Here is a 24,401-nt window from a genome sequence, read left to right on the forward strand (position 1 = left end):
TTAGAAGTAATATTTTCACTGCCCTTGATCAAATATTAATTATTATCATTGCCATTGATAGGAGAAATCCTGAATTATAGGTGTGTGCTTTCATTTTTACTATGTGTCATTTCTCCTTGATTAGAGGACAGCATAACAAAAAAATGGCTCAACTTACCTCACTCTCCCCTATGACAGTAAAACAAGAATACAGTTTAAAAAGGGGAGTGATTTGTAAAATATCCATAAAGAAAAAGAAAATCTGTTTACAGTTCTGTTTCATATGGGTGAAGAGAGATGTATCCATTCTCTTCATTTTGCTCTCAAAGTGCACCAGATTGATGCTTTTAACTTCAATATTTAAAAAATAATCTTCCCGGGTGGGCTTGCCCCCGGACCCCCCTAGAGGAGGTGAAGTCCGCCCCCCAATTATAAAAAATAGCACTTTACCCATGCTTACACATATATGCCGTGAGCTGATCACGAGCCTTCATTGTGAGAGTCGCGGGTACACTGTGTATGTGCGGGAAGTGTTGCAATAGAAAATTCAACTGTAGCGCCCGGTACCATAATGGGAAACCCTACATGTTTGAGCACCCTAGCTATGAAACGTCAAGCTACCCCACAGCACCCCCAAAAAAGAAAATCTCAAGCGCTGCAACTGTTTCCAGGTCCAGGGAACGCCCCTGGTGACAACACTGAAGAATCACACATCTGTAGCTGAGGATCGCCTTCTGTCTGTTTCTGTTTCTGTGTAGCAACTATGACAGCCTCCAACAGCGGCCAGCACCCCCCACCTAGCGCCTCCTCCACCCTCAACCCCCCCCCCCCCCAGCCTGCGGTAGACTCGGCGCATTGCTGTGAGCCCGCCTGTTCATCCGGTGTTGATTTTGGACCCGCAGTGACCATCGGCTGCAGGAAGTAGTCGGGCCCCGCTTGTCCTCGGGCTGCAGGGAGATTACAGGCATGCCATCCGTCTCCTCTGGAAACACCGCTGCCTGTTCCCACACTGTGCTCAGCACCTGAAGGAACCACAGCTGCTGCAATGGACACTTCGGGGAGCGATGCTGCGTTCACATACTTCGGGAAAGCTGAGGAAAGGTTTTATGATCTGGAGCATCTGCCTCCACTGCTGGAGGACGAGGTGAGGCGAGGCTATTTGAGATAATAGCGTATAGAAAATTGTTTCATGTGTTTTATGCTTAAAAGGTAACTCAACAGGTGTTAGAATAGGCTACACATTAAATACACACCTTATGTTTCTATGGTATTCAGAGGAGGAAGTACTCAGATCTGTATTTAAAGTAGAACTAGCCTATGTGGACTTAAAATACTCTATTACAGGAAAAATGCTGAATTAAAATGTTACCTAAATAGAAGTACAGTTCGTATTATCTACTAAAAGGAAAGTAGAACGGCTCTGTTATGGCATTTATTTGGTCTCTTTTTATCATAACAAACAATGGATGTCATTTCTTGTTGTTGAATTCATTATAAAAAAAAATAATGGCAACAAATGTAAGCATTGTATGTCAATGTGGATTACATTTTATAACGGTTGGTAGATTGTTAGTACTGTTTCATGTCATATGCATGTGTTTTACATTTTTATATGTAGGCTAAATAGTAGCTATGAGTATTATCTAAACTAAAGTAAATTATTGGCGTCTGAAATGTGGTGCAGTAGACGTGTATAGCATTTAACGAAAAATAATGTAGCCTAGAAGTTTGTCAACATACTACTGAGTAGTACTCAGTAATTTTATGCACAACTGGTGGTATTACATTACTGTAAATAAGTTTAAGTTCGATAATGTGAGGCCACTAAGGATTGTTTTCCTCCTTCAGGAACAATGATTCAAACTGCAAAGTGATTCTTTCAGTTTGAATTATTCAAATGTTAGATTTTAGGACTAAATTATCAAGACTGGAGAAATTGTGTTCATGTCTGCACCAAATCTGGAGAGGCTCCAAGAGGATTATTTAAGTAGAGCAGAAGAAAGATTCTGCTACATGTCTTTGCTTTTTTTGGTGAAATAGTCGATAATTAAACAGCTATCTTGATACCATCTGAGATGTTTAAAGAGGACAATATGATACTCCTTTTCAGTTTCATATTTGTTTTTAGTGTCTATACTGTGACATGTCTCCATGCCATGGAGGGAACACAGGGATTTTAGCCTTTGCAGACCATTTACATGCACACAAACCTATAGAACACACTACAGGAGAGGGAAAACCATTAATTAAAAGAATAATAGGGCCTCTTTATCTCCTTCTTTATTGTGACTTCTTACAACTTGTAGAGGTCTAACATGTTCAAATTCAATTAATATTTGTATTATATTTTAAGACAGTCACAACAAGAAAAACAGCAGCACACTACTAGGACAATGTTTACGCACAAACAAGAAAAGTGGGGTGGGGGAGGGATTGCAGTGTTTACTTTATTCATGTGTTTCGATTTAATAAACAGTGTAGCCATAGAAACACACTCCAAAACATAAATCGGCTTCCATCTTATTACACTTTTTCCTTTAACCCTGATGGATGGATCTGAAATGTAACTTCAGATAACCATAGTCAAGTTAAACGCACAATATATCCCGATATAAAGTAACTTAGAAAGTACATATTTAAGTGTCGGGAAATGCACTAAAATATAAACACATTGACTACTTACACTTTATTTTACTGTCCTCGTATCAGAATCTTGGAGCTCAGAGGCAAACTTATGTAGGACAGCATTTTTAACTTTGGTGGGGGGGGGGGGGGGGGGGGGGGACTTCCAGCTTTCCTCTGCACCGTTCTCGGGGGAAGCTTTCTATTTATGGGGCTGCTGCTGCTTGAAATGGCTTTTTTCTCCCCTATAATTGTGCTCTACCCAAAAGATCACATCGATAAGCTTTGTTCACAATCTGCTGCAACTGAAAAGAGCAGTGCAGTACTCACAATGTTTTGGCTTATTGATAACTAATTTACCGGCAGGATTTTTAGCTTTTTTTTGTAGTTTGTTTTGTAATTTTTGAAAGCACTCAGTGTAAGTCACTTTGGATAAAAGCATCAGCATTAAGAATCATTTGAAATTGCCACTTTTGTCCCCACCAATGTTCCGGAAAAGAGTGTGCCCAAGGAGATGTAATAAATGAGAAAAAATTGGAAAAGGTATATTTGCACGAGATGTACCATCTAGACAGTTTGTTTGTTCACACTTGGTGGGAGTATTTCTGGGAACTCAAGTTGGTGTAATTTGGACATGTGAAAATTTTTATATTAGTTAACTTTGAAAAGAAAACTAAATTAAACGTAAAAAAATTAAAGAAATTAAAAGATAGGTGGAATGACCCCCAGCCTACGGAAGAGGATTAGAGCCACATGTAAAATCTTTTTTCAAGATCTGACAAAAAAATTTTTTGAAAGCGATTAAGAGTCAGAAGAACTCTGAGACAAAAGTCAGAATGTTTGAGAAAAGTAATCTCAATTTTGACTTAAATCTCAGAATTCTGAGAAATAGGGGAGGCTGTGGCTCAGTGGATAGTGTGCTGGACTTCAAATCAGGGGATAGCAAGTTTGAGTCCCACTGCAGTCTGCATGTCGTTGTGTCTCTGAGAAACTTCACCCAAAAATGCTCCTGTGGGGATTGTCCACAGTACTGAGTATGTAAGTGACTTTGGAGAAAAGCGTCTAACAAATGACATGTAATGTAAAAATAATTCAGAAAATGCAGAATTATTCTAAGAATTCAGAGATTAAACTCATAATTCTGACTCTAATCTCATAATGTTGACTTCAATCTCAAAAATAAAAAATTACTTTTGTTCAGATCATACAAAAAAATCACATGGGGCCTTAATCTTCTTCCGTACCAGCCCCTGCAGTCAACATGTTGATGTTGGGAAAGACACTTATCCCCCAAGTTTCACCCAATGGTACAGCTAACGGTGTGTGAATGTAAGTTTTCAAACACAGGTGGCATTTTAGCCTCTGCCTCTAAAAAACTGGAGAAGGTCTATAATGCATTCCATTTACTTTGTGGTAAAAATCATGTAATGGAAGAGAAAGAAGTTCATGGTAATGGAAGAACTGGACATAGTGTTTGACAGATGCTGCTTTGTGATGCCTCTCACTCCCCACTTGTCTAATTTAGGGCAGGCTTTTGTGTCCTTGTAGAGCGAACAGAGGATCCTGTAATGATCCGAGCGCAGCATTAGACTGTGTGGAATCTCTGAGATCACTGCATCTGACACAGTAAAGAGGGCCACTTCGTACGCTGTGTACTATGTGTTCCAAATACCCTTGCAACTAAGGAGAACTCAGGGTTTTCTGCAACTTTGTGAAAATTAGGCCACTTTTCAAGGTGATGTATTTAAAACAGTTTACCTTGGCAGCTGTTTTCACAGTTTCTAAAATTAAGATTTATTTAATAACTTAGCTCTCAGCGCTACAAGCTGTCATGTTCCTCGGAAGAAATGATTTTCACAAAGATAAGACCTCTAGCAGTGATGCTGTGCTTTTGGTAAGATAAGATAACACAAGACTAGGGCTGCACGATTTGGGGAAATAATCTAATTACGATTTTCTGACAGATATTGCGATTGCGATTCAATTTGCGATATAATTTTTTTTAAAGTGTCCCAACGGAAGTTTATTGTAAAATGTGGCCATATCTCCGGCTAGGAAGGTCGTATCAAAGTGCAGTTTGTTTGTGCGTGTTCAGGGGACGTAGGAGCACAAATTGGCTAGCGTCTGTAGAACCCCCACAGCCCGGGCTAAGAGTGAAAGAACCAAACTTACATGAAACTTCCGTTGGGTTGCTTTAAAGTCGAGCTTCAGTTTAAGATTCACCGTGTAATAGATGTAAAACATGGGATGGAGCATTACTAACCTGACTCAGGTGGTTTGTTTCACAAAACCATCTAGGAAAGCTCAATTGGAAGCTAATTTGAAAAGGGCAGGCACTTTCAAAAATACTTGGCAGGTGATTGGATGAATCTGTCTATCACCTTCTATCATGGGCTAATTTCAGATTCCACATGATACCATCAAACTATTATCTGCTCTAATGCTAATGCAAGGATGAGAACGTACAACATATTTATTGGAACAACAAATGTTTTTTTTTAAACAGCTGCCATTTTGTTTCTCTCAACAAGTCTTAAACACAACTTGAAATTCACACAAATTCATAAAAATTGAACAATTCCAATATAAAAATAAAATAGGACGTTTCTGCAAACAAGGTTATTCAAGTATGGCTCAGGAGCAGCATCTACATATTGCACATACTGCAATCAAGTTAAGTAAAGTGATAATACAAATTGAATTGAAATAGATAAAGTGCAGAACAAATAAAATAGTAATTGCCACTTCCCTGAAATCTACTTCTCAAAACTAATTTAGATCTTTTCCGATTTTTTGTCAAGAAAACCAGCATGTCAACCTTTGCTGGTTTCACACATGAACGCTGACATGTGACCATGTTGCCTCAAGCACAAAACACTATTTCTGATTGGGAACTCGTGGCTGGTATACACAAGAATTTGCGAGCCACCTTGCTCAGCATCGGAAAGTTAACACGGTGTACCTTCCACCAGGCCAGGGGATCCTCGTCTCCATCGATGGTGGGAGTCATTAGGTAGGTGTTCACCTCAGCTTCTATGGCACCCTCCAACTGTACAGCGGTTGAAGCAGGGGGCACAGCAGCGCTGCTCTTAAAGAAGCTGCCCAATGACCGCTTTGCCAAGTAGATGGCTCTGCCTCTCCTGCACTCGGAAGCACGGCGTCTGTGGCGCTGGCATGACCCCTCTTCTCCTGCAAAACACAGATGAGCGTAGAAATGAGAACTGTTAAGTGTTGCATCAATGTAAATCTGAGCAATTGGGGATTTTATGTAAACATAAAAAAAATTGCCAATCAATTAAATCAAAATACAATATCATTGCAATTTGTTCACTAAACTGCACATAAATACAAGTTACCTTTCGTGTCACCTGTTCCATTTTGATCTTCACTCTTGCTTTGATGTCTGGGGCATTCTCTGCGCTCATGTAGTCTGTCTTGAATCTTGGATCAACAAACTAAGTGATGTCCAAAAGCTCCTGTGTGTAGAATTATTAGAGAATAGTTAACTCAGAGAATCTACATTGTATGCCTCCAAGCTTATCGATTCCTTTCAGCAATGCAGGCATGTTTTTCCTATTTGCAAAACAATGATCTCAGATACAATAGCAATCGCTGTATTTATTCTCCATGTAGCCAAGGACCAGTGACTTTATTTCCTTGGTAAGGGCAGTGTCCTCGTCCTTTGCAGCCAGATTTGATGTTTTCAGGAGATGCAGGACTGGCTTCAGGTACGATACGCTTACACAAGCTCTGTGAACTCCTGGAGAGGACGCAGGGCGTTGTTGATGGATTCAAGGACTTCTATGTCCTGCCAACTGGGGACCATGTGACGCGTCTTCCTGTCTTCAGAGAGAACCTGAGACAAGGCCTTTCACTGCTCCAACACCCTCCCGATCATTTTTTGCCTTGAGCCCCATCTTGTTGGACACTCTGTGATCAACGAGTGCTCTGGCAGATGCAACTCTCGCTGGGCCTCACTCAGTGCGGCCTTCTTTTTCCAACTGTGCGAGAAATGGCAAACCAAAGACTTACAAACTGTTGCCCGATTTATACGGTCTTTCATGGTCTTCTCTTTCAGAGCATTTTCTGAAAAAGAAAATCATGAATGAATGAATTAATGGTTTGGTTTATTTTCGGTCATACTCATACAAATGTGTGTAAATATACAGTAAGAAAAAATCTAACATATCAAAAACCATTTCACACAATAAAACTCAAACAATTTTAAGACTGAAAAAAGGAATATGCTGAAGCCAAGGCATGTTTTTGCCTATCCTTTACAATACAATCTAAAAGAAAACCCAGAAAATCTCAGAGTAAAAAAGAAATAAAGAAAAAAAAGACAAACCATCATTTACGCTAAATTATAATGCTGCATTATTTTACTCCTTAAGAATTTTAAGAACTACACAATTTCAAATCATCACTAAGATTATTCCATATTTTTACTCCCAAAACTGAAACACAACCAGACTTAACATGGATTCTTGCTTTACATGCTTTAAAAACACATAACCCTCTTAAATTATAATGTCCTTCTCTTAATTTAAACATATTTAGAATACAAACAGGCAGACTTTTGCTCCCAACACGAAAAACAATTTCTAAAGTTTTAGTATAAACCATATCTGCCAATTTTAAGGTGCAAGACTTTATGAATAATGGATTGGTCGATTGATTGGTCGATTCAATTCAATGTTCAATCAAAACATTATTTGTGTAAGGTACAGTATTGCATTTTTCAGATAGAAAATGTAATAACCATAATTATGAAACTGAGAGGGGTGCGAGAGGGAGAGAGGGAGAGAGGGAGAGAGGGGAGAGTGAGAGCACACTTACCAATCGCAAGATGCAGCCTGTGTCCAAAGCACTGAAGCCTTGTCCAGTGATTCAGTTCCACAGCTTTTACAACATTGGATCCGTTATCAGTGGTGATGCACGTCTGATCCTCTTCTGGACAAGGACTCTCTTAGTCCATGGGCAATATTCTCTCCCGTGTGGTCAGCAGGAAAGTATACCGTTTGCAGGCAATGACTCTTCAACTAAAAGTCGTAATTTATGAAGTGCACGTTGAGACTGAGATACGGCTCGGTCGTCCGGCTCGACCACAGATCGGTTGTTGTTGCATAGTACTTAACATTTTTTAGCTCCCTCTCAAGTTTATTCCAACATTCCGTGTACATTTCTGGGATGGCCACATGACTAAAGTACGTGCGGGAGGGAATCGCATATCTTTTATGCAGCGTTCGGATGAGTTTTTTAAACCCTTCGTTGCTCACAGTGTTAATAGACACCATGTCTTTAGTGAGGTAGTGCGTTATTGGTTATCTCACGGTGCCTTCGTGAGCACTTTTCATACGGCGTAACAGCCGCAAACGACTCTAAAACACTAGTTTGTTTAACGTTAGATTCGGCTACGGGATTTTCACTTAAAGGTGGGGTAGGTAAGTTTGAGAAACAGGCTCGAGCTTCACTTTTTGTAATAATCCATGGAATTTTCTTAACATCCTAATAGCAATGAATATCTTAAGTGCTTTGACAAAAAAATCATTTTAGCCAGCCCGGCTGGTTTCTCCAAAATTACCTACCCCACCTTTAACACTTAGTTTCTGACCGTATACTCGTCATAGAGCTGTCTGTGGTGCTTTTTCAAGTGCTGATACAGGTTTGTGGTGTTGCCTCGGGATGTAGCGACTTTTCCACGACAGGTCGTGCACAACACCTGCTTTTGTTGCACATCTGTCGTCCTAAACCCAAAATATTTCCATACAACCGAAGTGTTGCTTTTCTTCAGGACTAAATTGTCCAACGTTGCTTCTGGCTCGGCTGAAGCCATTTACCCACAGCATGAATATTGCTAGAAACGTCCTCACACATTGGCGTTTCCCGTGCAATGTTGTTGTTGGGCGTATGCGTCGTTACCTTGGGCCACTTCTGATTGGCTAACAATGGCTGGTACATGTGGAGCACAGCACTTCTGGTTGGTGTGAATGACTGTCTGACACACAAGAAAAACATTGAATCCGACGCGCTGTATAACGTGTATCCCAAATCGCAGGCTTTAATTAAATCATTTCAAATCGCAATTTCGATTTAAAATCGATTAATCGTGCAGCCCTAAACAACACAAGATTAGCCAATTCATTAATCCTTGGAAGAAAATACCTTGTTCCTTCCTGGCTAAACAAAGGTTTAAATAGTGGCTGTTCCGCTGTTTTAATTGGTCCATTTCAATTTGTGACATACCTTATCTTTCTTTCCCAGGGTACGTTGGAATCTCCGATTTTAGGGAATAGAGAAATGTGAAAACATAAACATCATAAAAATACATTCCTGATTAGAGCTGTTTTATGATTATGGAAATTGGGGCTATACGCAATGCTTTTTGGTGATCAACACCAAATTATCATGCAGTTTATTTCCAAAAAATCTCCATAGGGCACCTTCAACTTGCTGGATTAGTAAAGCAATTGCAATTTTGGTTACTTTTATCTCTTTGCAAGAATGCACTTTAAATAAGTTGCTACACTGCTTCTGCTGCTGATAGCATTGCATTATCAGAAAGATCCCAGAATCCACCTGTAGGAGTGTAACTCCAGGCTTTAGGGAGAATTGTATCTCTCGCCAATGTCACGCCAAACTGTCACTTTGTTTGCACACTCTGTATTTACATTTTAATGAAGCCGTTCCACACGAGTTGTCTGCCTGAAGTTAAGAGCAGGGACTGTTTAGGTGCTGGTGTGAAGGGAAACGTGAGCGCTTTGCTTCTCTCCTCCATTGCTCTGCATTAACATGTATGATATGCTCTGCAGAGATTCCATACAACACTAAAAGCAGTTATTAAAAGCAAAGTAGTTTTAAAGCCTTTTTTCCACAGCATAAAAAAACCCACTAATAACATCTGACCTTTTTTGTGTAAGAAATGTTAAAATAGGCACTCATTTCCAGGAATTAATATTCTTCCTTAAAGCAACACATTCCATTGACAGAAACAGTTATCATAACATTTCGACATAAAACACAAACTTGACAGGAAAAAATCAAACTCACAGAAAAAACGTCTTTCCACTGTTCCAGAGAAACTGAATAAGTCAAACAACCACTGTAAAAATGTTCACTGTTTACTAAATACCAAGTACAAGTAAAAGTCCTTGCCTGCCATATAGCTCACCTAGTTGAGCTGGCCCATGAATAGGGACTCAGTTCCCATGCGGAGGACCCAGGTACGAATCCAGCCTGACCATGTCATCCCCTCTATCTCCCCTTTTCAACACTGTCATCTCCAATAAAGGCTAATCTGGCCCAAAAAAAACAAACAAGTAAAAGTCCTACATTCAAGTAAAAGTACAAAAGTATTAACATCAAAATATACTTAAAGTAAAAGTAGTCATTGTGCAGATTGGTCCATTTCAGAAAAATATATGATATGTTTTATAATGATTAATCATTAAAGATTTATCAAAGCTGGTAATGGTGCAGCTAGTTTGAATGACTTTGTATACTGCAGGGTAGCTTGTGAATTTACTCCAGATGTAACTAAAGCCTGATATAAGGAGGTGAACTGGCACCTCTCCAGCTACCAGCTCATTCCATATTCTTGGTCTGATGGGGACTTGAACCGGCGGCCTTTCGCTTCCAAGACCAAGTCCCTACAGACTGAGCCACTGCCGCCTTTGCTTGAGCATTTCCATTTAATGCTACCTTCAAGATTCAAGAGTGTAGTTATGACAATGAAAATCTTAGTCTGTGACCTAAGATTTTCATTGTCATAACTATACTGTAACTATATACAAATGACAATAAAATGAATTTTAAGAGATGATTATATTTCACATAATTTTGTAAAAGTACACAATATACCTCTGAATTGTAGGGTACAAAGTAGCATTACATGGAAATACTCAAGTAAAGCCGGCAGTGGCTCAGTCTGTAGGGACTTGATTGAATTACAGACCTATCTCTTTACTTCCCCAATTCTCAAAAATACTAGAAAAGGTATTTAACAACAGACTGGATGCATTCATAGAAAATCACAAATTAATCACGGACAGTCAATACAGATTCAGATCAAACAGATCAGCATCACTGCCAATTATGGAATCAATGGAGGATATCACAGATGCCCTTGAACACAACAAATATGCAGTAGGGATTTTTATAGATATTAAAAAAGCTTTTGACACAATCAACCATAACATCCTAGTATATAAATTAGAAAGGTATGGTATCAGGGGTATAGTTTTAGACTGGATTAAAAGCTATTTAAGCAATAGACAACAGTATGTAAAGATGGGAAATGATTGTTCTTCATGTTTGGACATTGCTTGTGGTGTCCCCCAGGGGTCAGTGTTGGGTCCTAAATTGTTTATACTGTACATCAATGACATCTGTAGAGCAGGGGTTCCCAAACTTTTTCAGCATGAGACCCAAAACAGAAATGTTCTTGTCCTAAGGGACCCAAGCTAAAAAATGTCATGATTTTCAATAATATCTAGTTATAAACAAAGAATGCAACACACCATGAATTTAAAATGAAAATATTTATTTAATTATAAAAGTGCATCGCAGCAATTAGGTTTCTCTCCATAACAACCTTCCCTTTGAGCATGCCCAGAAAAAACAAGGATCAAAGCAGAAAGACGAAACATGGGACGTGCAGTCAAGTATATACAGTATAAATCAAATTTCAATTATACAATTATCAAAAGTGCAATATTAAGTTTGTCGCTAGCTCAAAAACTATGTACACACCATTTTAAACTATTTTAAATGAACAAAGAACAAACAAGGGACAAAACACTAACTGAAGTGCAGTCAAGTGTATACAGTACATCACAGGTGAAACCAAATTTAAATGATCAGGAGTGGAACATTAAGTTTGTCACTAGATCAAAAACTATGTACACACATTTTTAAACACTTTTAAATGAACAGAGCTGTTTTAAAACACTCTGAGAAACAAATAAACTTCGACACTTGGCAACTGATTAACTTTTTTTTGTGGAGGCTGACTTGATAGGATGCCCTCAGTGCCCCTCTGTTCCCTTTGAATGCCTGAAAATAACAGAGAAGATATTATCATTAACATTGCTGGGTTATTGGGAGATTTTTAATACCAGCCGGCGTACGCTATATACCCAATGTGGACCTGGCAACCACATTTATAGCGCATGACATTACATGTTACTTGTTAGACGCTTTTATCCAAAGCGACATAAACTCAATACTGTGGGGAATCCCCACAGAGGGATTTTGACAGGGTTGTTGCACAAAAAATCCAAGCGCGCACAGAAGAAATCTGAGAGCAGACATTTCACGAGCGCACAGAAACAGCCTGAGTGCGAGGAGAAGGTTTTAAACTGGAACACAGGAAATCTGTAAGCAGAAATATATCTGAGTGCAAGCGTACAGTTTGAGCAGAAGCAGAGCAAATCTAAGCGCAAGCAGGCACTATTTGAGTGTGAGGACAGGGTTTGAGGGAAAGAAATACATATTCTGAACGTGAAATCAATAAAGTATGCTCTCAAATTTAAAGACCACGCTCTTGAATAAAGATAGGGAATAACCCCCATATATATTCCTATGTGCATCACACTGCAGCAGTCACGTCCGTGCGGCTGATACTTTCTCTCGCTTCCCTTCTCATACTGCCTGTCACTTTCCCTCTAATCTTCCAGTGGTTATTGTTTCTCTTTTTTTTCTCCCGGCCGTTTAAAAAAAATGTCAGGCTAGTAAAAGTTGAAACACCGCTCAGTGCCGCTGCAGAATGTAGTGGACTCGCGGGAGCGAGTAGAGGACGCGTGAGAGCACGCAGTTGGCGGTCCGCTCCGGGGCTCAGTCTGCATTTCATCCAGGGTCGGCGTCATGGGTGGGCATTCGCGGGCCATGCCCCACCAAATGAGTCACTGTGCCCAAATGAGTCACTTTGCCCCCCCTGCCAGGCCAGGCAAGCCCTGCCACTTTGCCGTTTTTTTAATTAATTGTTTTATCATATTATAAGTGAAAACGTTTTCACTAAATCTTTTTTGTGTGAAATAAATCAGAAATAAAGAATATAAATAAAAAACACAGCCTGAGGTGTGCTCACTGGTGATTGGTGTGTTTCTTGACCAATGACCCCGGCCTTGGATTTGTTGTTATTAATTCAAAAAAAATTCGCGCATAATTAGCAAGTCAGTGAGACGAAGCTAATGCTCGGACTGTCGGACAGTAATAAAGTAATGGATATACGTAAATGGCTGAAAGGTGCAGCTGCTACACGGCCTCCTCCAACTCCTCCACCTCCTGAAAACGAAGGGAATAATGCACCCATCTCCAGCCTCGCCGGCGGCAGCACCTCTGAATAGCTGGAGCCGTGCTCTTCGACCAGCCCAACCTGCTAGCCAAGCCCATCCACCTGCTGCAGCTAACGTTTGCGCTGGAATTCAACAACCCATAGATGATCTTGGAACTGATCAGCCCAAACAAATCTTCTTAAAACAGTACCCTTACAGCATCCTCACTGGCAGGAGGCGTTCGTTTGTCTCTGCTTGGTATCACAACCGAGACTGGCTTGAATACAGTGTCAAGGCCGATGCTGCATTTTGTTTCTGCTGTCGGCAGTCTAGCAAAACCCGGAGAATGGATGCATTTATGTCTGTTGGCTTCCGTAACTGGAAAAATGCGGTGGAGAGAGACAAGGGATTTCAGAAACATGCAAATTCAAAGGAGCATCTCTCTTGCTATGCGATGTGGAAGGAGCGAGAGAGGCGTGCCAGCACTGGAAATGAGATTTCTACACTTGTTAACGCAGACCAACTACGAAAAAACAGGTATTATATCTCCTCTCTTATTGATTTCTGGTGGAAAACCAGCTGCCTTTACGAGGGAAGATAGAGGCTTTTGATAACATTTCAGAGGGGGGCAGTGGCCTTTTCCTCTCCCAGCTGGACTATACGATAAAAAAGACCCCAAATTGGCTGATGTAGTGAATTCAATCCCTCGAAACGCCACTTACACTTGTCACGAAATGCAAAATGAACTCATAAGTAAACTCAGCAATGTGGTGACTGAGGTTATCGTGGAGGAAATAGGAGATTCCTTTTACACACTGAAAGTAGATGGAACCAATAATTTCACCATATATGTAAATAATCTCTGTAATAATTTATCAAAGGCTGCTTTCCATTTTTATGCAGATGATACTGTTATTTATTGTTCATCCTCTTCTATATAGCAAAGTCTTGATTTCCTCCAGTCTGCCTTTGATGTTATTCCATCTAATTTATCTCAACTCAAGTTAGTATTAAATGCAGACAAATCCAAACTCATTATATTTTCAAATGGCAAAAAGTTAATTTATTTTCTCCCCAACATTTGTACTGTTCAAGGGACTGACATTGACATTGAAAGGGTCACTACATACAAATATCTAGGTTTTATTATTGATCAGAACTTATCTTTCAAGTCACACACTGAAAATGTTGTTTTAAAATTAGGTTTCTCCTTTCAGACAAGGAAACATTTGATCTCTGTAACGTTTTTACCAGTATTGGATTCTGGCGATCTGCTTTACATGAATGCCTCTAACCAGTGCTTAAAGACTTTGGATACTGTGTACAATTGCATTGTGCATTACGTTTTATTACTGGAAGGATATATATATTGTGAGTTTGGAATAAATATGCACTTTATGAAAATTATTAGTTGGTTACTGTTAGTAAAAACAGTAAGGTTAATTGCCTACTGGATGTTTGTTTTGCTAGTGGATCGCCAGGCCTTCTGACCTGATCTGTGGAGTCTCAGCTGATCATATGAACAGGGCTGGACATTATAAATGGCCCGCTGGCCCGGAAGCATTATTTAGACACCCCGGCCAGCATAACGTACTTTAAAATCGCCCCACAGCTGTTTGCTGCGGAGCACAGCGCGAGCAGTCTCCGGTGAGCGGGAGCGCACTCATTCACTACAGTCAGTAGTGGGAACCGCAGTAGACAAAAGGCGTTGCTATAGCAACACGTCATGTTTATGTGAAAAGGGGTGGGGTCAATATGACCCGCTGGCGGAAATAGGTAACAACAACAGAGGGTGCTACATAACACACTTTCAGGTGTGTGTGTGTGTGTGTGTGTGTGTGTGTGTGTGTGTGTGTGTGTGTGTGTGTGTGTGTGTGTGTGTGTGTGTGTGTGTGTGTGTGTGTGTGTGTGTGTGTGTGTGTGTGTGTGTGTGTGTGTGTGTGTGTGTGTGTGTGTGTGTGAGAGAGAGAGAGAGACTTGGCCGATGCAGAGGATATTTTGTTTGGAGATGCCAATTTATTCATTTTCAAGCTTTCGTTACTGAGCACCTCTCCACATAAAACACACTGAGGCCGCTCCTCTCCATTTCTAAAACAGCCATACGAATCATTCACAATGACAAATACCTTGATCACACTAACACATTATTCCTGCAGTCAAAATTGTTAAAATTCACAGACCTGGTAGAATTCCAAACGGCACAAATCATGTTTAAGGCAAATCATAACGCTTTGAAACATCCAAAAAGTATTCACTCAACGAGATATAGTTCAAGGAGACAATTTCAATTTGAAATTCATAGGGTCCGTACAACCAGCAAAACTTTTTGTATCTCAGCCTGTGGAGTGAGACTATGGAACAGTGTGAATGTGGAGCTAAAGCAATGTCCAAATTATTTTCTCGAGGTACATGGATGGGGAAGGTGTTTGACTATGAAGACTGTATGAGTTCCTCCTGCATTAAAGCTAATCTCTCCAAACCGTCTTAATTCAATGGAATTGACATTATCTTGTATCTTCTAAACACAAACTAGTTGTAGCCTACTTATATTGTTTTAGTTTTTTATGCTAAACATAGCTTATATTTTCTCTACCAATATGATTTGTTCAGATTATTACATCTCGTCATTTCACTTCACCTGACTGTACTGCAAACCATGTATGTGTGTATGCTACCCTGGGCCTTCTTGTACGTGTGTGTGTGTCCACAGGAGAATGTGTCTCTAGCGGACATCCTGTCTCTGCAGGACAGCTGTCTGTGTGAGGATGAGGTGTGGGGAGTGTGTGCGGAGTGTGTCCTGGCGCTGCAGAGCATCCGACCCTCCCACCTCTTCCACACACTGTGCATCACCCCGGACACTCTGGCCTTCAACGCTCATGGGAATGTTTGCTTCATGGAGCAGCTGAGCGGTGAGTCCACAGCTCTGACACCCTGCCATTCATCTGCAGGAACGAAACCCCTTTCAGGACTTTGTAAACCCCTTAGTTTGCACTTTCTGCCTGATACTTTTATCTCTTAACAGCTTTATTTTTATCTTCGCCAAGGACATTACTTTTTCATTGCAGTTTGTTTGTGCACATTTTTGTCAGCAGGACCACAGAAAAAACAACACTGGCCCTGTTTTTTTTGTGCAAGTATGAAGCATGTGCCAATAGGCTTGTCGCGATAATCGATAAATTGACTTATCGTACGATAAATAAAAATGGACTCGATAACTTTTCTGAGCTCGATAAATTGCCGTTTACATAAAGATGTGACCAGCATTTTAGCCTGGAGCGCTGTGGCTGCCAGGCGCGCTGTGAGGGGCGGGGCTGACACACAGCCAGGTCAGGACACTCCGCGTGCACGTGCAGCAGCGTAGCAGCCAAATTAATAATATAGCGACAAGCAGGAGACAACGTGTGACTTACTAGCGGGGAATTTAAAGTGAAATGGAATTGGTTACAAAACCTAACTACACATCTCGATTCTCCGGTGTGGCAGTATTTTGGATTCAAACCAAATCAACGAGGCGAACCTACGGACTTGAATGAGCCGGGCGGTGTGTCGCATTGGTTTAAAAAAGGTAGCGACAAAAGCAGGTAATACCAAGCATTTTAAACCACCTAAAACACAACCACCCCATTCCGTTTTCCCAGCTGGGAGCAAACACGGCAGCTGGAGATGGAGAGCCCCGGCCCGACAATGCAAACATGTTGGTGTTCCTTGCTCGAAAACTTAGAAAAACAGATTTGGATATGGCCTGTTGAGGCATCTGGGTGTTTGACAGTGGACTGGACACTTGATTGTTGTTTTAAGTTGTTTTGAGTTTTTTTTTGCTTGTGAGATAATGTGTGCTCATATTTATTTATTTATTTATTTATTTATATATATATAGAGAGAGAGCTCTGTTTTCCAGCCTGACTCTATTTAATTTATTGTTTTGATTGTGTGTGATTTAATTAATTTATTATAATTTAATTAATTTGTTTTATTTATTATATATAATTTATATATTTTAATATTATTTCACATTTCATTTGCAATGTTGAATGTTCAATAAAAAGTTATGTTTGAAAGGATGTACTTGAATTATTATTATATATTATCATTATGTCTAAAATGGTCTTAAAACGGCGCCGACAATATTATCGTTTATCGCAATAATTTCCATAAAAATGTATCGTCCAACAAAATTAATTATCGTGACAGGCCTATGTGCCAATGAATCTCATTTTGGAATGGATCAGAATCCCAGGGCGGATACATAAGGATTTGTAACTTTTTTGATATTTTCCAGACAGAGAATTTGGCTTTAGCGAAGGTCCATGATCTCAAAGTCCTAAAGTTATTCATATGTTTTGTCACAGATCAAGATTAAATGTTTGGTTTTCTGTAACTGCAGTTTTGTCTGGAAGACAAAGGCATTGTTATATTTCTTGCTCTGAACTGTATCAGTTTCAATGTGCAAGTCCTTGTTCGAAAACACATCAGTGTCTCATTGGATCAATCAGGCTTTCCACAGGTCGGTTCTGATTTGCACGGATGACATCTTCCTTGAGGCTTTTCCAAACTAATGAAAAGCATCCAACCTAGCAATTATCCATCACCTCTTCTGTTTTCCGAATTGTTTCATTCCTTTTGCCATTTATTTCATTGTCTCATACCCTCTCTAAGCATTGATTGCCAGTGGCGTACGAGTTGCTAGGGGGGTCGTTGTTATGGTAACTGCTTGGTAAGTCTATGATCAGTCAACCTAGACTCAAACACACATGATCAAATTACTACATTACACGACCAGAATGGCAGTGTTTTAACCGTTTTCTTATCCAGGCACAAATCTCCCACCAGAGACCCTTTAAGAGATGCTTTGATTACTCTGTTAGCTAAAGTCCTTCGTGGCTTCATCTCTTGTCACACTGCTTTATCGGATCAGGCTCAGTCCTACTGCTGTGATTCATCCTGTGGATAGAAACACAAGCCGCAGTGCCCACATTTACCCTTCTCATGTTCATGGTGAACAAACAGCGCCTAAATCATTAATCACAACACTTTGCTCTCACAGTTTTCGTTCCATTTAATTGAGCTCTTTGTGCGATTTGGATGACATTTCAGTCTCACGTACTACTCTCCCATGCTCAATACAGTGACATTGAGAGCTGTGGTGATTTATCTCAGTGAGAATAGCCTGTTGCTTCATCAATAGGGTTAATTTCAGATGATTAATTATTGCAGTAGTAGCAGAATGGTAGTTTACTGAGGAGCAGTGAACGCATCACCATCGACCAATTAGTGCAACATTATGTCCTCTGATGGTTTTCACTTAATGATGACCAAGACAATCCCAAGCTGATCAATTTCTGATAAAAACTGGACTTTTTGATCGGCATATTTGCACAGTGTGTTGAATCAGTAATATGGCTCAGCTCGTACTACCTGTTGTGCTGAATTGTGGAGGCATGCATGACTCAACACACTCTCCCCATCACCCCGAAGGCTAGTGCGTCACTCACAACGGCTGTCCTCTTTTCCCTCTTATTCAATGTGGCGAAGGTCGTACTCGTTACATATGGTGGGAAATGTTTCAGAATCTTTGAGAGGAGATACAAAGCATAGGAGATGTAGAGACGAGTAAAGACGAGGAGATGAAAACCCTAAAAGAGAGGAGGAAGATGTTAGGACAGAGGAGGAAAGGACAAGATAATGGGAAGAATAGATGTGAATAAAAGAAAGGGAAGTAGGAAGGTTTGAAAATAATTGAGAGGAGGTGAATTGGAAAGGAATGGGGAAAAGGAAGGAAAGGTGTGGACACTAGAATAAAGCATAAGGAAAATGGGAATTTAAGGAGACGTGGTAAAGGAAGGGAACGTAAAGGAAAAAGAGCTAAGGAGGAAAGGACGTTAGAGACTCTGGAAGAAGAATTGAAATGTTGACGAAAGATGGTAAAGGACAAGTGAAATGCAGGGAGAGGAAAAGAAAGGGAAAAAGAAGAAAGTATGATCTCTTCTACTGATGATTAATCCACTGATTTTCTCCATCAGTCAGAAAGCGGTTTAGAGTCCTTTAAATGTCTTGGTTTGTCCAAATCTCAAAAATACTCTGTTTAATGTCATCAAAGAGCTAAATAGACCTAAAATGATTTACATGTAAAGGTTCCATGTCATGCTTTTCCAGTTATTACCCGGTTATTATTGTAGGTTTTTCTGCATGTAAACGGTCTGCAGAGTCACAAACCCTCAAAGTACACCCTGTAGCGAGTAAAACTCTAACACAGAAAAGACCTGTCTGCTGCCCCAGAACGCCTCGTTAGACATTTCTCTTTTTCTTCCTGGGTACAGTGACGTATTTAGGTATAGTGACGTAACGTAACGGCTCCGCAGATTGGACCAATCCGCGGAGCCGTTATGTCCGCGGAGCCGTTAAGTTTGGACCAATCCACGGACTTCCTCACACACACACACTCGGCGGGACTTTGCGAGGCTCGCTGCTGCGAGGAGCGGACAGTGTGAGCTGGCTCACTGGTGTGGGGTCGGCGAGACAGCGAGACACCGCGGAACTCAGCCTGAGCACACACACCCAGCTAGGCTGCGGGTGTGTGTGTGTTTGGGGCTGGGATTTGCTTTGTCTCGCTGTCTCTCGCAGACGGCCACTGGGCTCACATGGGGGGGGGGGGGGGCAGGAGCTCCAACAAGCCGTTTAGGACAGAGAGTGAATACACATACTATACATAGATGAGAAGCCAAAGTGATTTTGGAAAATTTAACAGTGTAAATCTATTCTAGTAGACCTCAACAATGGAATTATGATCAGTAGAAATGGCCATGACATGGGACCTTTAAGAAGCTGGAATCATAGAATTTTGACTTTTTGTTTTTTTATTTAAAAAAATTAACTAATAGCACCTATCAGAAACTACTGTTTCAATAGTTGACAAATGATCATTTTATTCTTAGAAGCTTAAGAGGAGAGCTAAATAAGAGAAGGACAGGGGAATACAATATGTGACAAAAGGACAAGAGAGCAAGAAAAAGAAGGGAATGGAAGGACCAGAGGAAAATAAGAGAAGTGAGAAAATCAGAGAAGAGGAAAGGTAAAAGTGAAGGATAGAAGAAGAAAGAAGTTGAGATAATAAGGCTAAGGAGGAGAGGAGAAACAGAGATCTGCTGGCCTCAGTACACCTGGGTGGGGAGATCATAAATCCAGAGACACCCAGATCTGTCATGACCCACTTTACCCCCCTCCTCCTATAACTCTCAGTACAACCTCTCGCTCCTTAGGGCTTCACTAGAACTGTTCCTATACCAGTATGAGAAGTGCATCTGATACACAGAAAAGATCTGGTATCTGCGAACTGCAAGTCTATGCCCTTATCTGATATCAAGTTATCCATGATTAGCACATTAACGCTACCTATAACACGTGGTACTTGCTGGTACTTGTTAGATACATTCACCATCAGTTCAGAAAAAAAATCACTGCGTGAAGGAATCAATGATGGAAGGGTTAGGGTTAGTAATATACAGCTGTTGTGGGGCTAAGTATCCTTTCAAATGAAATAACGATATGTTGAGTGCATTGGCTGGGGATTATACCTAGCAATTGGAGGAACACCATCTAACTTCTGAGCCACAGCGCCCCACAAACTCAAATCCATATGTCTCTATATATACTGTATATATATATATCCGACCGGAATTCGGTATTGGCAGATACAAAAGGTCAGGTATCTGAATCGGTATCAGGAAGTAAAAAACCCGATCAGCACATTTAACGTGCCTCTCCACCTTTTTTGTTCTGAATCCAGCTAAGGGGTGCATGTTTTGGTTTTCATGTGTCTCCTGCTCGGAGCCAGTCTTAGAATTTGGCCTATTTGAGGAGGATGAGGATGCCTCACTACTCCAGTCTGTCAGGGATTATCACTGACACACGAATTATGCAAATGAAGGAAAACAGCTGCTCTTGCCCACTGGACCGTTGTTCTTTCGAATATTCCTCTGATTTGTATCTCATTACGGTAGATTATTAGCAAGTGGGTTAAATCACAGAGCTGACATGGCTATATATTGTAGTGTTCACCTCAAACGGCAAACGCATTGCCTGCTTCCTTTTGATGACTTTATGATATTCTTTTCAGTGCGATTAATTGGCCTTTTTTTAACCTTACAGATGATCCAGAAGGTTCCTTCGTGCCTCCTGAGTTTGACCACACGGGAAGCACGTTTGAGGTGAGAGATGCTAAGTCTTCCTCTAGACTTTATTCTGGTCAGTGTCACACATCCACCCCTGGGACAGTACATCACACAGTCACAGGCACCTTGGTGAAGTTTGCTAAGGTCCTTTGTCCTCTAACCTCACCTGAAATCCTCCATATAGCCAGCCATTATTCAGCTACAAACTAACCACTGTCACCTCTACCTGATAATACGAAACTGAAAGGCAGTATGGTTACATGCAAGAACTGTACTTCTAGCAACATTTTCTTTGCTCTGATACTGTAAATAATATAGTTGTAATAGTTAGCTGACTTCTAATGTTCCTTGCCCATCAGTAAAGGACAATGCATGATAATGAAAGCTTTAGCGCAAGTTCACTAAGGAAGACCTAACCATGAGTCACTTACACGTCACTCTATTGCTCTCGCCCCCCTCATTAAACATGTGGGCGTAACCCCTCAGCAGCCAATTGCTGCACACGTTAAATTCCTCAAATGCATGCTCTTCCTTCCTTTCAGTTGTCATTTCAGGTGACCACACGCAAGCAGCAGCAGGGCTTCGTCCCAGCTCCAGGTATATATTCATCAGCTCCGCAGTCTTGCGGATTAAGCTACACGCGGCGTTCCCTAGTTGGCTAGCGGTTCCAGCCGGCCACCCCGCAAACCCGGACGCGGGAGGAAAAGACAAGGATATTGGGCTCCAGGGAAGTTCCTCCGGCTTAATGGAAATGGGCTACTTCAGGCAAACAATTGACGCACGCCTTCAGTCTCTCGAGAGGGCATCACCGGCACCAGGGCCGCTCAAATGCTGTGCTTCCGGCCTTCAAGCGGAACGGGCCCTCATCGCTCGCGAAGCTTCACCCACTTCTGGCTTCAACGGCAACTCAAGAGGACCATCCTACACGGTTAATTCCGAACATTTAAACATAGCCTACACTTCATTCTTTACTTTGTCCGTTGTTATATGTCGAAGATATTACTTTTTTCTCCGTCATGTCGTTTCCATAGCAACAACTTCAAACAGGAAGTTAACCGAAATTACATTTAAGACACTGCAACGTACGAAAGTGTAAACTATGATCGTTATTCTCCCGTCCAGGAGAGAAGCTTTAAAAGGAGACTAAATTGAGTTTCTGAGAAGGTTCAATCGGGTACTTTAATTATAAAGGGCGCGGCGTATCAGAAGCAGGATATTGTTCAGTCAGACAAACAGCTGTTATCCGCTCCTCGTGAGGGAAGAGAAGAGAAAGAGCCCCTGGTTTCCAGCGGCAATATCTCCTCTGCTGGCTCCTCCTTGTCAGCCGGTTGGCGCAGCTGGGGGCCGTTCATCCACGTCTTAAATGTCCGTTTTGCGTTTAAACCAGAGTATTCAGACCTTCTACATTCAACATGTACATAAACACGCCTCTCCTCCTCATATTCTCTTTCATCACTTTTAATTTAACACATTTTACCGGCTGTAAATCGTGTTTTCCGTAAAGCCTGAAGTCAAGCTACTGTTGGTATTTCGGAGATCCCTTCCGGAATAGCTTTTCAAAATAAACTAATCACAAGCGGAAACTAACCGGAAGTATTTTCACAATAAAAGCTTGACATCAGACATCGTGCGCGAAAACTTCAGTTTTTTCAGTATAAATCAGCATTTTAACTGATGGCATGTTTAAACTAAATTATGCCATAAAACATTGATTTTAATTTCTAACAAAAACAATGTAAAATGTTTGTGGAAAACGCTTGCAAAACGGAGCAGTGACTGCGATGCTAGCTGTGCGGCATTTTCAATGGAAATATACATCGTAACATCATATTTCAGTAAAAACAAGGCCCCACTGATCATCTACTCTCCGAGACGATTCCAGGGATGCCTGACTTGAGTTTCTAGCACCAGGGAAAGTGGACAAAAGTGCCCCAGATCAGTCTCTTAATTTACCCAGGGCCTAATGCTCAGCTTCGGGCATGAACATTCAGGAAACTCCCCTGAGTATTTTATTACATATCTCAACTTCGGAGAGGAGTTGGGGGACAAACGACACATCAAATCACATCTCCATATCAAGCCGAAGCTAATTAGTAGGGATGCACCGAATATTCGGCCGCCGAAAATTATCGGCCGAAAATGGTTAAAAAGGCCCTTTCGGCTTTTGGCCGAAAGTGTTTTAGCACCGAAAAAATATCACCGAATGTCAGGGAACAGGGTTACGTTGATCAGCTAACGTGTTGTTGTGATGACGTAATCAAAACGCGGCGACAAGCACGGCGTGCGACCATGGTCGCGGCTGGCTCACAGCCAACATGTCTGGCGCTTGGAGATGTTTAAAAATATCAGAGAAAGAGGCGCGGATTGCGATTTGTAAAACGTGTTCAGCTGACATTTCTCGAGGGGGTGTAACTGCAAAGACTTTCACCACTTCGGGATTAATCCACCACTTGAAATCAAAACACCCGGACAAATATGCGGAGTAAGATCAAATCACAAGCACTGACAGCGAGAGACTGTTCAGCGCTGCCTCTCATGTGCTTGATGAGAAGAGGAACAGACTTATGGCTGATAAAGCAGAGAAGCTACTGTTCATTAAAAATAACCACCCACTTTTCCTTAATAAGTAGACAATGCTGGCTTATCATAAGCTTATCTAGTTCTACATGTCTACTCTATACCCACTTTCCTGAACAATTTTCATTGTGAGTTATAATTCACCATCTCAGGTTATCATTAGTGGGAAATGACAGCAGTACAGTGTTCAATATATTGTACTTTTGGTATCTAAATGATACAATGTTGTTTACATTGCTCATGAGGACACACCACCTTATTTGCAGATTCTTGAAATTGTAATTTAATTTGTAATTGTGGATTTTGTATCCAGTTTTCACTTTATGTATCTTTATACAATGTTTACTACTTTGCTTATGAGGACAGACAGCCTTATTTACAGATTCTTGAAATTGAATTGTAATTTCATTTGTAAATAGTTACATTCATGTGGATTTATCCAGTTTTCACATTTGTATGCATGCACTTATAGGTGCATTTGTTGTTGTTGAAGGCCTGGCTGTTACAGTCTTTATTTACACTATTTTGTTGTGGGCCTACTGGCCTAGATGTTTATGCAATTTTAAAGCACCTTGGCTTTGTTCTGAATGCACTTTGTTGTAGTTATCCTACAGAGAAAAGAAAATGCACTTGACTTGGAATTAATTTACTGTATGCATTCAAAAGTGCTGAATAAATGTTTTATAGACCCATAATAGTGATTATTATTTAAGTTAAGTTTAGCCATAATCATGTCTTTTTCCATAATCAGGCAGCTGAACAACATTGGTAAAAAAATGTA

At 40.7% G+C, this 24,401-nt stretch overlaps 1 protein-coding gene across 2 annotated transcripts in view; it reads left to right on the plus strand.

The window, feature by feature from the left end:
• Positions 1 to 892: 892 nt before the first annotated feature.
• The window catches only part of kndc1 (kinase non-catalytic C-lobe domain containing 1), a 71,388-nt gene continuing 47,879 nt past the window's right edge, over positions 893 to 24,401 (plus strand). Inside the window, exons 1-3 of one of the 2 annotated variants that reach the window (XM_079686882.1) lie at positions 893 to 1,123; positions 15,586 to 15,784; positions 21,021 to 21,079. In XM_079686882.1, coding sequence (XP_079543008.1) covers positions 1,025 to 1,123; positions 15,586 to 15,784; positions 21,021 to 21,079 — 357 coding nt within the window. In that variant the 5' untranslated portion in view covers positions 893 to 1,024. The remainder of the gene's footprint in view (positions 1,124 to 15,585; positions 15,785 to 21,020; positions 21,080 to 24,401) is intronic. The other variant, XM_079686881.1, reaches the window with a different exon arrangement.

Source organism: Notothenia rossii (assembly GCF_949606895.1).
Source record: "Notothenia rossii genome assembly, chromosome: 6".
NCBI lineage: Eukaryota > Metazoa > Chordata > Actinopteri > Perciformes > Nototheniidae > Notothenia > Notothenia rossii.